Source organism: Punctularia strigosozonata (assembly GCF_000264995.1).
Source record: "Punctularia strigosozonata HHB-11173 SS5 unplaced genomic scaffold PUNSTscaffold_6, whole genome shotgun sequence".
Classification (NCBI taxonomy): Eukaryota; Fungi; Basidiomycota; class Agaricomycetes; order Corticiales; family Punctulariaceae; genus Punctularia; species Punctularia strigosozonata.
In genome coordinates, this window is record NW_006767438.1 from 1,651,665 (window position 1) to 1,666,952 (window position 15,288).

General features: G+C 55.4%; 3 protein-coding genes across 3 annotated transcripts; 2 read left to right on the top strand and 1 right to left on the bottom strand.

Annotated features, from left to right (window-relative positions):
- Nucleotides 1-724: 724 nt before the first annotated feature.
- PUNSTDRAFT_44628 (uncharacterized protein) lies at nucleotides 725-6,286 on the bottom strand (the record flags this gene model as incomplete). Its single annotated transcript, XM_007383864.1, has 20 exons — nucleotides 725-885; nucleotides 951-1,337; nucleotides 1,385-1,586; nucleotides 1,636-1,722; nucleotides 1,781-1,867; nucleotides 1,923-2,599; nucleotides 2,692-2,892; nucleotides 2,950-3,149; nucleotides 3,205-3,371; nucleotides 3,425-3,633; nucleotides 3,688-4,207; nucleotides 4,261-4,463; nucleotides 4,532-4,658; nucleotides 4,713-5,339; nucleotides 5,401-5,457; nucleotides 5,522-5,590; nucleotides 5,649-5,708; nucleotides 5,756-5,797; nucleotides 5,850-6,072; nucleotides 6,171-6,286. 20 exons carry the CDS (start codon nucleotides 6,284-6,286, stop codon nucleotides 725-727), a joined length of 4,422 nt encoding a protein of 1,473 aa, XP_007383926.1.
- Nucleotides 6,287-6,379: 93 nt separating this feature from the next.
- On the top strand, nucleotides 6,380-7,572 carry PUNSTDRAFT_134392 (uncharacterized protein; the record flags this gene model as incomplete). Its single annotated transcript, XM_007383865.1, has 5 exons — nucleotides 6,380-6,502; nucleotides 6,552-6,743; nucleotides 6,792-7,016; nucleotides 7,070-7,264; nucleotides 7,315-7,572. The coding sequence occupies 5 exons, from the start codon at nucleotides 6,380-6,382 to the stop codon at nucleotides 7,570-7,572; spliced, it is 993 nt and encodes a 330-aa protein (XP_007383927.1).
- Nucleotides 7,573-13,578: 6,006 nt separating this feature from the next.
- PUNSTDRAFT_29795 (uncharacterized protein) lies at nucleotides 13,579-14,472 on the top strand (the record flags this gene model as incomplete). Its single annotated transcript, XM_007383866.1, has 1 exon — nucleotides 13,579-14,472. A coding segment is annotated over one exon (894 nt), but the record flags the coding sequence as incomplete, so codon positions are not given.
- Nucleotides 14,473-15,288: the final 816 nt, after the last annotated feature.

The following is a 15,288-nucleotide window of genomic DNA, read 5'->3' on the forward strand; positions in this document are numbered from 1 at the left end:
TGCATGTGGGGGCGTACCCTAACGTCCTACGGACCCTGCACAGCGGTGTGCGCCGTGGCACGTCCCCACGTATATCAGGAAGAGTCCGGTGCATGTGGGGGCGTACCCTAACGTCCTACGGACCCTGCACAGCGGTGTGCGCCGTGACACGTCCCCACGTATACCAGGAAGAGTCCGGCGCATTGCATGTGCTAAGGTGAGGTCGTGCCATGTACTGGGCTGAGTATGCAATAAGACGTATAACAGAACGAATTGCTATCTCGTATCCAACACGACGAGGTCAATGATGACTCAATACTTGTATTAACCAATCTATGTAATGCAATACTGACACAATCGTTTTCTATCTTATTGGTGCATGTAAGTCGTGTATTGCATACCGTCGGTTTGGGATAGATCACCGTCCCGTTCCGAAGTCTTTTGGTCAACCCTTTGCCGTTTTATCGGCCGCGGACGAGGGATCTTGGGCGCAGCTGGCCCCTCTTGCTGTGACGTACCAGGCAGAGAGCCTTCTTGAGGAGACATTCGCCAGCCGTTGAACATTGGCTCACCGGCCTGCGGGTTGCAGAGTTCGGTGGCAGGCGGTGCATTTGCTGTAGCATATGCAGGTCCGGTGCACACAGGAAGCTGTTGATCGCACGGTGGTAGAGGGTCCCCGGCATACGAGCGAGCAGTTATTAAGCCGTACACGGGCGGAACTCTTGGAAGAGCGGCAGCCACTGTTTCAGGGCACGGTAACTGAGCTGCCGGCATATTTGCAGGACGGGGCGTGGGATGCGAAGGGTACAAAGCTGGTGAATGAAGGTAGCCTTGATGGAACTGCGAGCTTGTGTGGCTGGCGGCTAATGGCACAGGCAATGGGCGAGAGACTGGTGCAGTATGGGTCTGCATCATGTGCGCATGCCATCGAGTCGGCTGCGATGATTGAGACCCCTGAGACAACAAGGGACCAATCCTGTGATCAGGCGGCGGCGCAGCGACCTGCTCGGCGGCCAACCGTTGCTGACTGGGTTCCCGAGGCCCCATGGGACGTATGTTGCTCGGTGGGTACTTGCCGGGGTGTTCAGGATGGAGGGATTGGGGTGCATGGTGCGGCATGACGCGGTTGTCCTGAGTGGCGTGCCCGGTACTATAAGCCGGAGGAATATTCGGCTGGAGCCAAGGTCGATGTGTACGCAATCGCTGCTGTTGCGGCGGGTCAAGAGACTTGTCTCCGATTGTTTGAGACATTGGCTGAGCGGCATATTGAGAGACGCCGCCAACACCACTGAGACCGCCGAAATCATCGGATTGAGGTGCTGAACCAGCCCGCGTAGTGTTATGACCTGCGGCAGCATCTGTCAAGCGTTAGGAGAAGCATTACCATGATTTGATAGCAACTCACCTATGACCTCAGCAATTACGGGCAAAGATCTTGTTGCGACGGGATTGGTGTGCTCAGAAGAGGCGTAGGTCCCGGTCAAGTCCAGTGGTGGATGTTGATGTTCTGAGGCCATGGGCCAATACATAGCGTAAGCCTGACTGATATTCGATGCATCCAGAGCATAGTTTGCATCAGCAATCAAGGGCTGAGCCGCGTCCTCATACTAGATCGACTGTGAGACGTCATCAGGAGATGCAACATTTTGAACGCACCTGAGACGAAGTTGATCCTAGTATCCCATTCTCATTTTCGGGGTCAGAGTCGGGGTCGGTTAGGGGCTCAACCGGTGGCAGCAAGTTCTATATGACGACGGGTAAGCTACGTGTGCCAGTTCAGGGACCATCCCTAAGAACATACTAGCTGGCGATAATGATCACTTGCGGCCATGTTGTAGCCACCCAGAAGATCGTCTTCACCGCTATTCCCGGCTGGGTCGTGGTTTGGCTGTGAAAGTGCAGTGGTTAGCTTAGTGATGTTATAAACAAAGGGGCCAACGTACCCATTCTGGTATGATTGTGGGTTCTTGCATCGCATTGGAGACGACGGGTTGAGGATCTTGTTGAGTTACGTCGTCGGTATCTACCTCGATGTACTGCATGCGAGCCTTCTTTCGCCCTTGGAGGAGCGGGTTCTTGTGCTGGTGTTTGGTCGGTATCGTTCCTAGTACATGCCCCTGTCGCACGGGCTTTGGCTGTGACGCAGAAGACGGTGCCAAGTGTCGGGCATCGGCAATGGGCGGGGACTGAGATGGTGAGATGGTTGGCGCATGTTGCACAGTACGTTGACGTTTCTGTGGATGCGGGTTGACAACGGGCGAAGGTTGAGACAACGGGACGGACGGTGCAGGCTGCACCGAGCGTTGACGTTTCTTCGACCGCGGAGCCGCGATGATAGGAGGGGGTTGGGATGGCGGAACAGCGGGTGCAGGCTGCACAGAACGCTGTCGTTTCTTTGGTTGCGGTTGGTTGGGTTTGACGCCACCTTCGGTATTCGCGAGGGAACTATTGTCTACGACCATGTCGTAGAAAGTCTGCGTACTCTGCACTCGATACAGGACAATCTGTTTCCCGTACGGTGTGTCTATGATGTCTTCTTTCCCGGTCCAGCCCGAGTCGGGAACCCAAGCGAGGAGGATGGGTATACCCCCGCGATCACGCCATGGCTTCTTTCGATCATCTATGAACATTATGAAGACAATTGAATGTTATCTAGCGATCAAAAGAACTTGCCTTCAGACCATTTTTCGAGGGCCAAGGCCCTAGAGGTACCCTGCAGGGTCGCCATAAGATGGACGGAGTCCGCATTGCCCCGAAAGTCGAAAGAAACTGAGTTTCTTGTTTGCCCCTTGGCAGGTAGCAGTTCAGTGATCCTCGCAGTTGGGCACCAGTTGTACATGGTCATCTCATTGGAGACGAGATGCTCCGTGAAGGTGCCCCATTTAAATCTCGACGAGTCGACTTGAAGTTTAGCTAAAAGGAAGAATGAGCTATTGTAAACTTGCGATACGATGTGCTGCAGTCGCTCACCACACAGTCCCAATACGATGTGCCTCACTACTTTGTCGCTCGAGTCTCGCTTGTGCTTTGGGTTCCCGGTGCGGAAGGTATTGGCGAACGTTGCAGCGGCTTGGGCCTCATAGGAAGCGTCTAACTTCCCACACGGTATGAGACCCTTCAATTGCTCGTCGGTGACAATCGGAGTGCCGTCTTCGTTTTGGTCCAGCAACCTGCTTGCTCATCAACCGGTGTTCTGCGACCACCAGAATAAGACGTTAGACGTACGTGACAATGGAGCGGCATTCCATCATATACTTGTGAAGGTTCTTCGGGAAGTCATCTTTCATACGAAGCCAATGAGGAGAACCGCCAGCCATGATGTAATTGTCGCCTTGAGTGTCTATGATGATTCCAAAGACATGGATACCGGTTTGTGCATGCCAATGTTCTGACTAAGAAACGACGAGGATGAGGTGAGGCATCTAACATTAGAAGGACAGCGTACCATAGACGTGATCTGTCGGGCAGCAAGCGTAACCAGTTTGCTGCTCTTGCCCGATTGGATAAGCGAACCCAGGAACTCCTGGCGCTTCGTGTACCACCAGTCGTAGCAGTCCTTCAAGGTGTCCTTCTTCTCCTGGGGCGTGTTGAGGCCGGCGAGCCGAGCATGATATGCCTTGAGCTTACGGCAGGCGAATGCATCCGAGTCCTCCACTAGCAGTAAACGCGATTGAGTAAATGAACTACAAATGCAGCAAGAATACACACCTTCCACAGAATCCCCCTCTTTTGCCTTGACCTGCGGATAGTGTTCTGCATACCACGATTGCCAGACTTGCCACCGGTTCTCTGCCTTAGATGATATAAGGGGCGGCCGTCCTATCAACTTCGCAATGGTATCCAGTGATTTTCCCGTCTCCTTCGCAAGCGCCAGCTTGAACCGATCCGCATATTTGATAAAAGCCTTGAGTTTTGCTTGTGATCCTGCCTTCATCTGCCCCGGACGAGAACTCCCCCTGGAGGCGGCCGGTGGAACCTTGCCCTTGTTTGCGCTGATTTTTGCACCGTCAGTGTCGGCGGTAGGATCAGCAATGTCCTCCCAGTCATCATCGTCATCGTCGTCCTCGACATTTGCGTCGGCGGAGGTGTCAAGGGACGTCCGAGCGGGACCGTGGTCAGGATTGGGGCGGTCCAACCCGCCATGGTTGTCATGGGTTGTGTCTGAATTATGGTGAGACGTGTGCTGGGGTGGCGCATTCGGCATGCTGAAATCCGAGGGGGCAGAAGCCTGAACCACATTCATCAATGACTATGCCAACATGACCGGATGCGCGTACGTACCTGGTTGGCATTGATTCCGCTCGTCTGCGAAGACATGCTAACAATGCTGGTCACAGACGGTGCATCGGAGAAGGCGACAGGTTCGTCCTCGAGCTCGACAGGTCCGTCCTCGACAGGTCTGACCTCTACTGGTCCGTCCTCGACCGGTCTGTCCTCAGTTATAGATCCTTCACTCCGAGGCGCAGGCACGCTCGCACTAGCCGCTGTCGACGCAAAGCACAACCCCAGACGATTCAGTATATGTAATTAACGTATAGTTATAGGAGCTGACCTGTAACCGGCGATTGGGAAGACGAAGGAGACATGTACACGGACTTCCAAGGGGCAAGCGGTGGGAAACCGATCGAACTTGTATCCCCTGTGCCCTTGGGACTGACTCCGTCAGGATCAAAGGCGAACTGAACGAGACCCAATTAAGATATGTCTATAGAGCCGGTGCAACTAATACGTACCTGATTTGGAAAGCGTTGGTTACCCGGGTGCGCCGTAGGGGTCAGAGTACCAAGGGCAGCCTCTGCGGAGCTGAGTGCTTCTACGAATCTAACCAGCGGCGTAGACACAGAGGACGGCGGTCCCGGATGCAAGGGTGCTGAAGGTGATGATGCCATGGAGGGAATCGAAGAAAGACCCGTGAGCACATTGTTGGATGCGGTTGTACCATGACGTGGAGTCGTGAGCGAGTATTCGTGCTGGTGTAACGGAAACAATGGTGCGTTGGCGGGATCAGGACCGATGGAGGTTGAGGGCGCAATTGCTGATGAAGTCCCTGGCGGAACATGGACAGATGACACGATTGGAAGGGTCCGCACATTGCCAGTGAGTCCGATAGAGCCAGGTGACACGGAGCCCGTGCCAAAGACAAAACCATCGATTACTGTTGCCGACGACGGGAATACCGAATCAATTGCTGGAGCTGAACCACCTGTGTCGCTATGCAACGAGGAAAGGGCGGCGGAGCTTGGCGATCCGGTGGCTTCGGGTGGTAGCTTCGTCTCAGCAGCCAGTTGAATTTGACCGACGGCTGGGCTAATGTCCTTGCCTGCGTGACCGTCCTCCGTTTCTTGGGCGGTGGGGGTGGTCTTACATGGATGTCATGCTCAATAATTGTCACACAACAACTACTAGAGGGATTGCACTCACTGCAGTATCATCATTTGTTTGTGCAACCGTTCTCGTTTTGATGGCGGCCTTTTTCGTCTGCAAGTCATCGACCAAGGAAAATTAGCACAGATCAACTGATAGAACATGCGAGGTGACTGACCTTGGGCGGTCGAGATTCCTCATCGACGGACGGTGCAGTCTTTTTCCTGCGGGGGCGGGGGCGAAGAGACTATTCCACAGACGTGCTGAGGACCTTTGCAGCAAACATCGTTGGACGGATCACTCACAGTTCCTACTGCGGGAGCTTGCAACTGCGGTGGAAGGATCTCAGGACCAGGATCGCCCTTCTATGGCGAATATGAGCAAGACATGCGGAGACAAACACTGGCCTTACCTTTTTCCTCTTCGCATTTGACGAGGGCAAATCTCCGCCTGTCTTTGCAACCTCATCAGCTCAATGTGCGACGTCGTGCAAAAGAAAGGCATACCCGTTTACCAGAGCGCGTACTTGGCATGGTGATTGCGAGGAAACTAGACCAGTGACAAGAGAGTCGATTCAACGCGACACAGCGTGGGGTGTACTTGGGGAGATGACACGCCGTCCCTGACACCAGCAGTGTCGTAAGACGACGGAACGATGGCGGCGGCGTTCGGGCTTCAGTCCGATGGGACGCTGTCTCTTCTTGCGCAAAATTGGGGCGATTCCACCAACTGACATCGCGTACGTTGTCAAACGGGGAACGGGAGGAATGCGATCGGTAGGTATACGTACCGGCATATGGTGATTACTCGAGAGCGGGAATGCGTACAAGTTTGGGTGTAGCCGTGATTGTTGTAACTGCAAACATCCCTCCTGGGTAGGTAGGTATCCCAGAGAGGCAGATCTACCTCGTGTGGCAACAGGGTTCGGTCGGTGTTTGGTCATTAAGGGGGATCTTCGCGTGCTTGAATCGGACTTTGGAGAACATGCCGCTTGCATCCTCATTCAGCCTGCAAATTTTTGTAGTACAACTTCACCATGCCTGCGTCACCACTACGTCCCTCCCCCTCACTACCGCGCAGCAACATGTCCGGCACAGCGTACAAGGCAAACACTGTAAAAATCAGTGATCAGGCGATCTTCAATGATAAACATGTCATGGTGAGGATATCACCGTGTTTCGTGTACAAAACCCGCTGACGAGCACAAGACGCGAGTCTTTGCGGGTATGCTGGCCCAGGGGGACGGCAAGCGTAACCTGTGGGATTACAGCCCCTTGGTGATCCAGCACCTTTGCATATATCATTATTGCAGAACGATGTTTGGTCCGACACCTATTGCGTACCTGAAGTGGGTCTTTGTCCTTGGACAGTTGATGTTCAATGAAAATGATGACTCGTCTGTGAGTCCGCTCGTTTCTGCGTGAAAGCATATTAATATTTCGGTTCAGGCCACTGCTCGTGAATTTATCCAAGCTTACGAACGATTTGTACCTGACAAGGTCGATGAGAGCACCCCTGGATCTGGCGTCATCATCCCGAACCACATCTTCATTCATGGCGAGACAATCTTCCCATGGCGCATCCCGGAGGCAGAGCCGAGCAGCCCAAACGCGCTTTGGGGATGCACGGATGGCAGCCCGTGGTTCCGCTCTTGGCTGAATCGGGAGGATGAGGTACAAGGACCGGCATTGAGTCAATGATAACATTACTGAACGCTGTTCTTCAGGCTAGACAGCTCTTGTCGCTCGCCGCGGAGGTCAGGAATCTTGAGGAAATCGACCAGGATAGTGTTTTCAGCTACCATATGTCTAATTTTCATCGTTTGCGTCGAACATGCGGTGTAAATGGCCACATGTATCTCCAGCACGTGATGGGATTGGCATTTCTATACACCGACGAATACGACAAGAAGTCAGAAAAGGTACGTTCCTCTGAGTAAATGCGCATCGGGAGATGCTCACTGTCCTGTAGGATTTGAAGTCTGACTTTGCCGAGATGTACTATCGATGGAGTGGACGATGGGCAGACCCAAACGAGAAACTGATTCCTTGGGTCGGCAACAATTTTCGCATCATTCCTCTTACACTCGATATGATTTGGAGCAGGGGTCCATACGGCGAACTCGAGTTCAAGGAGGAAGAGCCTAACCCGGTGCGAGTTCTGCACGAGTTTTTTACCATACATAGCGGTGTCAAGAGTGTCGAGGTGGCGCAGTCGAAGTCGGTGTGAGAGTCGGTCTTGCTCGATATATTGTATTCTGAGTTCCAGAGCCTGTATTCCGTGCATCAAAATCGGCTCCTGTAGCCTTTCATCTTAGAATATTTGGGATCAGTGGGACGTACGGTTGAGATAGCGTACGGTTGAGGTAGCGACTAAACAGACCGGTGAGTCGGTATATGTGTTGAATGGCCGCAATTTTTCGCTTCGGATTAGTCGTGTGTAGATCTAGTTACGACCAGCCGGTGTGGTGAAAGTACCTCGGAAGTGTTCTATATAATACCAGATCACAGGATATGTTTTGAGACGGCATGAACGACCATTGCGGATCGTCCATAGACAGGTATTCTACGGAACCAATCTACTCAACACTTATATTGATGTATCATGAGGGGTGATACTCGCAAATCTGTCGGAGATCAGAATGTGGTCAATAAAATTGTACGCAGCATACAATCATGATCGGATCTTCAAGCGTTGTGGTGCAGAAATGAAGCTGGTATCTTCAACAGTGTTGCTATTCACCGTACATGTATGCTTACTAGGCTTGCAGCATGCGTCCAATATCGCATCAGTGCACGATGAAATTGTCAAACTCTCCAATTATCGTTGGGTAGATATCATGGTGAAAGCCTTAGTTGGCATCGAAAATCCAACTGCAGGCGACCTCGATAGTGGCATTGCAAGTAGCGATCACCTTGAACTCGGGAGATCCGATTCAAACCAACGAGCTAACCTTCTCCACTGAAGTAGTGGTCAGTCTGTTACAAGTCCTCCCAAGTTCGCTGTTGATGTCGTCGCCATGCAGACTTGCTCAAATTCGATGTCAAGCGTACTTTGTTACCACCAAGGTTAAAACTCTAAGCGATCCGTAATTGTATCGTGACGAGGAATGAGGTTACAGTACTATTGTAAGGTACGCATAGGGTGTATTGAATGCACATTCTACTGTCCGCACATCGTATCTGAGACATGTCTAAGATCCGATCTCGTTAGATCTCAGATAAGACTTCAGAATGGTCGCGTTGTCCGGCACCAAAACACAATCTTCTGGTATGAGGCATCGGTCCACAGGACCCTCGTTCTTGATCTGTTGTTTTTCTTAAGACCCATCAGAACAGATAAGCATGCAAGGAGCTGTGCCAATGAGGCTCGGAAACATGATCATTCAAATTACGAAGGTATGATCTCTATCTACTCGGTTATCGTCATCAACTTTCCTTACTCTGCTAGGGGCTACCGCAAACGACGTCTTGAACTTGCTAGCGAGCACCGAGCGAAGCTCGGTGCGCCGTCTTGGGGAGAGGGAGCACGTATCGTAGCACCGCGTCAATGTATATCTTCCCACGCTTCTCCTCCCCGGAGCCTCACTGCGAGAGCGGCCGGGGCATACCTGCATCCTAGTACATATCGCCGAAACACCACACTCGCTTTATAACATGCCTCCCTGGGTCCCCAACGACGAAGTTTTCGATAGGCCCCATTATCGGCTCAATCGGAAGGAACTCGTGGAGCTAGCCCACGCCTTGGGCTTGGACGGACAAGGGACCGTCACCGAGCTGAAGGCCCGCACGAAACAGGCCCTTCAGTCCCGCATCGATCAACTCATCGACCACCCCGTCTTCACCAACTTGTACACCGCGAGGGAGAAGACCGACTACGAGCAAGAGCGAGGCCATGAGGAGGAAGATGAAGACCCGTGGCAGGGCATAGAGGAGGCGCCCAGAGACGCCGAATCACGGCCAGGTTCAGACTCTTCGTCGTCTCGGTCGTCTGGCCACACATCTCCATCCCCTTCGCCGGTGCCAAGGCCGACCGGAAGGATCCCGACACAGCACCCAGGACCACCCCGGAGCGCGGCGCCTCGACGCCCTCCAGCATCCTCAGGTGAGTCATCTCACTATGGCGAAGAGCCGTCCATGCTGTTGCGAGGCCTCTCCTGTGCACACCATAGTGCAGGGAGGGCCAGTGCTGGGGGGGGCTGGTTCTCCAGCCCCGCCTTTCTTGCTACGGGGGAAGCCAAAGGCTCGAACCGCATTGCTTGTGCTACGGGAGGGCCCGCCCTTCTCGCAACCCCAAGAGGGGATACACGCCCCCCCCCCCGTCTTCCTATCCTACCGGAAGTTCTTGCTGTACGGGCGGTTAGCTCATTGCTCGTCAGGTCGGGGCAGCGCCAGTGGCACGGGACGTTCGTCAGAACCCCGTCGAACACCTTCGGCTAGTCTCAGCGCGCGCCGCCGCACTCCGTCCCCTCCCTCAGAGTTCAACGAGTCGGAACCCGTTTCTTGCGCGTCTCGTTCCCCGAGAACCCACAACGGCAGGCGGGCAAGACCCTCACCGTATCCGAGCCTCGCGATTCAAGCACCGTTGAAAGGGCGCCCTGCGCGCGAGCCCGGGGTGTTAGCAGACCTCAACTATTATGTGATCCCGCCGCAAATCGTGGAGATCTTCGAGAAGGGGTACCGGAAGCATGTCCCTCTCCATCACCTCACCGACGCGGCATGCGCGGCTCAGGGCATCGACACCACGGCGAATTTGACGAACCTGTGGCGAGTGGAGGCCGGCAGCCTCGTTCCCGTCCAGCAGTCGCTCTCCGCGGATGGGGAACTACACCTTTCGTTCGCCGAATGGCTACAGGCGTGGCAGCACTTTCTCCAGCTTATCGAAGACTACCTCCCTTCCGAATACGAAGACTGGCTCACTCACCACAATTTCATCAGGTGTCGCCCGGGAGCGAGCAGCGACGGCCGTTGGCCAGTATGGCTGAGTTACGACATCGAGATAAGACGCCGTCGCCTCCGCACTCCCATAGACCCTCGCGAGTTCCACAGGGCGATCTGGGACGACTTATACATCGCGCACCTGGGCCAGAAGGTCGCGCAGATCACGCCGCAACACGCCCAGCTAGACTTAGCTCACAGGAGACGGGACGCCAGCTCCACCTCCGGCGGCGCCAAGGCCTCCCATTCATCCGCCGCGTCCAGACGCGCGAACCCGTACCCCGCTTCGCAGTCCAGTCACTCCTTTCGCATCTGTTTCTTGTGCGGCAGGGACAACCACCGGACGAAAGCGTGCTATGCGAAGTCTCTCGTCAACGGCAGCCCCGTCTACATCACTAAGTCGGCAGACGGGGGATACCGCGACTCGTCCGGACGCCGATTCTGTTTCCATTTCAACATGCAACGGGGCTGCTCCGCCTCTGGCACGTGCGCCCAGGGGGAACATTTGTGCTCCCTCTGCGGAGACGCAACCCACTCCGCCCACTACTGTACCATCGTGGAGGCTTCCCGTGGTAACGCCGTTCCGGGCAAGTGAGTGGGAGAAATCCCTCTTCGATCTCAACTTGTTACATAGATTCGCGGACATTCCTTTAGGCATTCGAGAGGGTTTCGACATGGGAGTTCCCTCGCTCGTACATACTACCTACACACCACCTAATCACAAGTCGGCTACCACTAATGCGAAGGCGATTGACGCCTACATTTCGAAAGAGCGCGCAGCAAATCGGTACACCGGCCCCTTCGACAAACGGAGACTCGAGGCCTTAATCGGACCGTTCCGGACCTCGCCGCTCGGCGCTGTCCCGAAAGCCGGCTCGGACGAAATGCGAATGATACAAGACTTTTCGTTCCCTCGCGACGACCCGTCCAACCAGTCCGTCAACGCCGGCATCGACGCCGACGCCTTCCCGTGCGAATGGGGAACCTTCTCCGAGATGGCTCTACTCGTTATGGACGCGCCGCCGGGAGCCCAAGTCGCTACTCTGGATGTCGACTCCGCATTCAGGTGTATTCCGATTCGCCCGGACCAGCAACCACATTTCGTGGTCCACTGGAACGACACCTTCTGGATCGACTCGTGCGCGCCTTTCGGACCGGCAAGCTCTCCAGGCGTCTGGGGCAGAGTCGCCGACTGCATGGCGGCGATCTATTCTGCGCACGGAGTCTCGGCCGTCAAGAAGTGGGTAGATGACTTCGCCTTTCTCCGTCTCCCCGCAAATCGATCCCCAACGGGCACCGCAACCTATTTATACGACCTAGAAGACCTCTACGCCCTCGCGGATCGCCTCGGCTGGCCTTGGAAGCGGTCCAAGACACGGGACTTCGCGGCCGTCTTCCGCTATCTCGGCTTCGAGTGGGACCTGGACGTGAAATGGGTCTCTATCCCGCTCGACAAACGTACACGCTACTTTGCCAAGATCGCATTCTGGGCCCCGGGCTCCAAGTTCACCCGACGCGAGGCCGAGCAGGTCTTGGGGACGCTGGTCCACTGCAGTCTAGCCATCCCTGACGGACGCTCGCACCTGGTCGCAATTTCGAAGTTCGTCACGTCTTTCTCACCGACGGGTTCCCCGTTTGCGAAACGCGCACCAAACTCGGCCGTTTTCAAAGACATTGCGTATTGGAAGGAGGCGCTCTCTTCGGGCCCATTCGGCAGTCCATTGCAACACCCGCCGGAGATGATCGATCGCGACTTTTGGGTCGACGCGTCGACATCGTGGGGGGTCGGAGTGGTCCTAGACGGCGAGTGGGACGCGTGGAAATTCACCGAGGGCTGGCGGTCAGAGGCACGCAGCATCGGCTGGGCCGAAATGATCGCCATCGAGTTCGGTTTAAGGTGGGCGGTACTGAAGGGGCTGAACGGCTTACACCTGAAGGTCCGCTCTGACAACCAAGGGGTCATCGGGGCCTTAGAGGCCGGCCGCTCTCGGAACCTGGAGCACAATCGAGTTCTCCAGCGCATTGTGACCCTCATGCGGGTCCACTCGATTTGGATCACCCCAGTGTACGTCCCGTCGGCCGAGAACAGAGCGGACCCGCCCTCCCGGGGCGTTCCTCTTAAAGGCTTACCGCGTTGCTCAACGACGTTTAAGATCCCATACTGCGTATCCCCCCTAATCACTAGACCTGATACCCTGTAGCCTGCTCGCAATAAAATGAGAGCTGTTCGGTCACACGCACGGCCCGTTATGTAAGGGCAGCAGAAGCTGGAAACCTTCCATCCTTCCAACATCCACACTCCTTTACGTTACACCGGATTACGTTACAACGCGCAGCGACGCTAGACGTCGGCTAACATTTAACTAATATAAAACGAGCGGAAGGCTGCAAGACTCCTTTCTTCCCCCCTGCCTTGAACCCCATGTCAAAATCCGGTGCGCGCTGTTGGTAACAGGAGATTCATCATTGCTAACATCAGTCAAGATCAGCGCTTCATCGACGAGATGTGCGCACAACGGGACTCGGTCTCTGACAGAGAGAGGATTGTTAAAGTCGAGTTCGAGCGTTCGATCTCCTACGAAGATGGGAGTCAAGCAGCTCAGTACCGAGGTGGGCGAATTGTTCCGCCCAAGCGTGCCCCTGGGGTGACACAACTTTGATCAGCCTACACGTCGTGGAATCAGACACACACCATAATCGAAGGACATACCAGGAGAGGGGACCTCCGGGGGTGCCATCACTGGACGGAAGGGACTCAACCACAGCGGTTATCTGGGGACTGTGTCTGCAGCAGGTTCAGTCGGGACACAGCCCCCCCAGAACTCCCTCGCCGGAAGACTCACCCACTGGCAAAATGGTGGAGCTGGGTCTGCGAGAAACTTTCAGGCAGGCGATCGAACAATTAGAGTAGCCAGAACTGTAGCCGCTCGACTTAACCAGCAATTCGGGCTTGCAGTGCGGAAATACATGTCACGTGCACCGTCTACTTGCAAGCGCCGGGGTACAGCTAAGTCGCTGGGACGTCCACAAGACGGTTGCAATGACAAGCCGCGGCCTTACCTACTCGTCACCATCAGCTTTCATCCAACCGCGCCGACGGCAACACCAGTCCTCCAACGTCGCTCAGAGAGCACAGAATCCGCCGCGCCGGCAGTCCCCCAGGGGCAGCTTGACTTCTAGCCCGCGCGCGCCAAAAGACGCAATCCGGCGGCCTTTCGAAGTGTCACCGACATCAAACAAGTTCTCCTTGTCGGCACGTTCGGTAGGTCGGCTGAACAGGGCAATTCGGGCGAGCTGGGCGCCGGGAACGCTCAAGGGCTACAGCAGCGTGGTGAACCGCTATCTCCAGTTCTGCAAGCTAGAACACATCCCGCGCGAAGACAGGTTCCCTGCGCCAGAGGTGGTGCTCTGCGCATTCGCCGCTAGAGCAGTCGGGAGGCTGGCAGGCGGGACGGCGAGGAGCTGGATGGCCGGCCTCAAAGCTTGGCACACCGCACACGACGCCCCCTGGCTCGGGGGCGAGAGACTCCAGCAAGTCCTCAAAGGCGTGGAGAACTCGAGGCCTCGCGATTCGCACAAGCCGCCGAGGAAACCAATCACACGCGACATGCTACGCCAACTACACAAGAAACTCAGATTCGACTCACCCCTCGACGCCGCAGTCTTCGCAGCAGCGTGCTGCATGTTCTGGGGTCAATTCCGCGCGGGTGAGCTCCTCCCGAACTCCCAGTCCGCGTTCCAAGACCATCTCCCAAAACGCTCAGATTTCCACAAGCCCGCGAGGGCCTCGGCATCTTACTCCATCGCCCTCCCCTCGTCGAAAACCCGCTACGCGAAAGGGGAGACCGTGTTTCTACACCGGCAGAGGGGCTCGACGGACCCGATCGATGCGCTGGCGTACCATCTTCACAAGAGCGACCTACCCTCGAACTCGGCCCTCTTCGCGTTCCGAACTCACGGGGGACCCAAACTCCTCACCAGGTCGCTTTTCTTAGCGCGTTGCAACACGATATGGACCCCTCTTCGCCACCCAAGAGTGACAGGGCACTGCTTCCGTATCGGAGGCACGACGGAATTACTACTCGCCGGGGTTCCACCGCACGTGGTCAAGAAGGCGGGGAGGTGGTCGTCGGACACGTTCCTGCGCTATTGGCGCTCTGTGGAGGACATACTACCACAACACATGCGACGTGTTCGCAACACAAAACGCTCTCTTACTCTCTCTTAGGCATTCCGCCTGGCGTTGTGGGCTCAACCTCGGTACCCGTCGGCTGGGGCGGTTTTGGGCGAGCCTCCGGGCCCGCCTTTGGTTTGCGCCCAGAGGGGCGGCCCCTTGGGTGCCGCTTCCTTTCACCCACAAAAGAGGAAAGGCCCACGGTAAGAAACCGGATCCTTTGAACCGCACGAAACAACAAGAAGCGAGCACCGAGCGAAGCTCGGTGCGCCGTCTTGGGGAGAGGGAGCACGTATCGTAGCACCGTGTCAATGTATATCTTCCCACGCTTCTCCTCCCCGGAGCCTCACTGCGAGAGCGGCCGGGGCATACCTGCATCAAAACCCACCCTCCCCATTCCCGTTCTTTCGTGAGTCCTTTCTTAGCAAACTTCAGGCGAGCCTCCGGGCCCGCCTTTTGGTTTGCGCCCAGAGGGGCGGCCCCTTGGGTGCCGCTTCCTTTCACCCACAAAAGAGGAAAGGCCCACGGTAAGAAACCGGATCCTTTAAACCGCACGAAACAACAAGACGTGTGCAATACATGAGTACGGTATAGTTCTCTACATGACCCTGTGATGCCTAGCGAAGGTAAGTGTCGGCACGCAACACGGAGGACGGAGGTTCGACGGGTTCTAATAAGTGCGAGAGCTCGTTAGCGCTCCGCTCTACTGTAAATGTGGAAAGAACCAATGGATTGATGTACCTAATAAGTGGGGAGCTCGTTACTGTAATTACGAGGGGTAAGCATACGAAGCAATATCGGATGCGAGGAACTCACGCGTTTCGCTCTACCGTG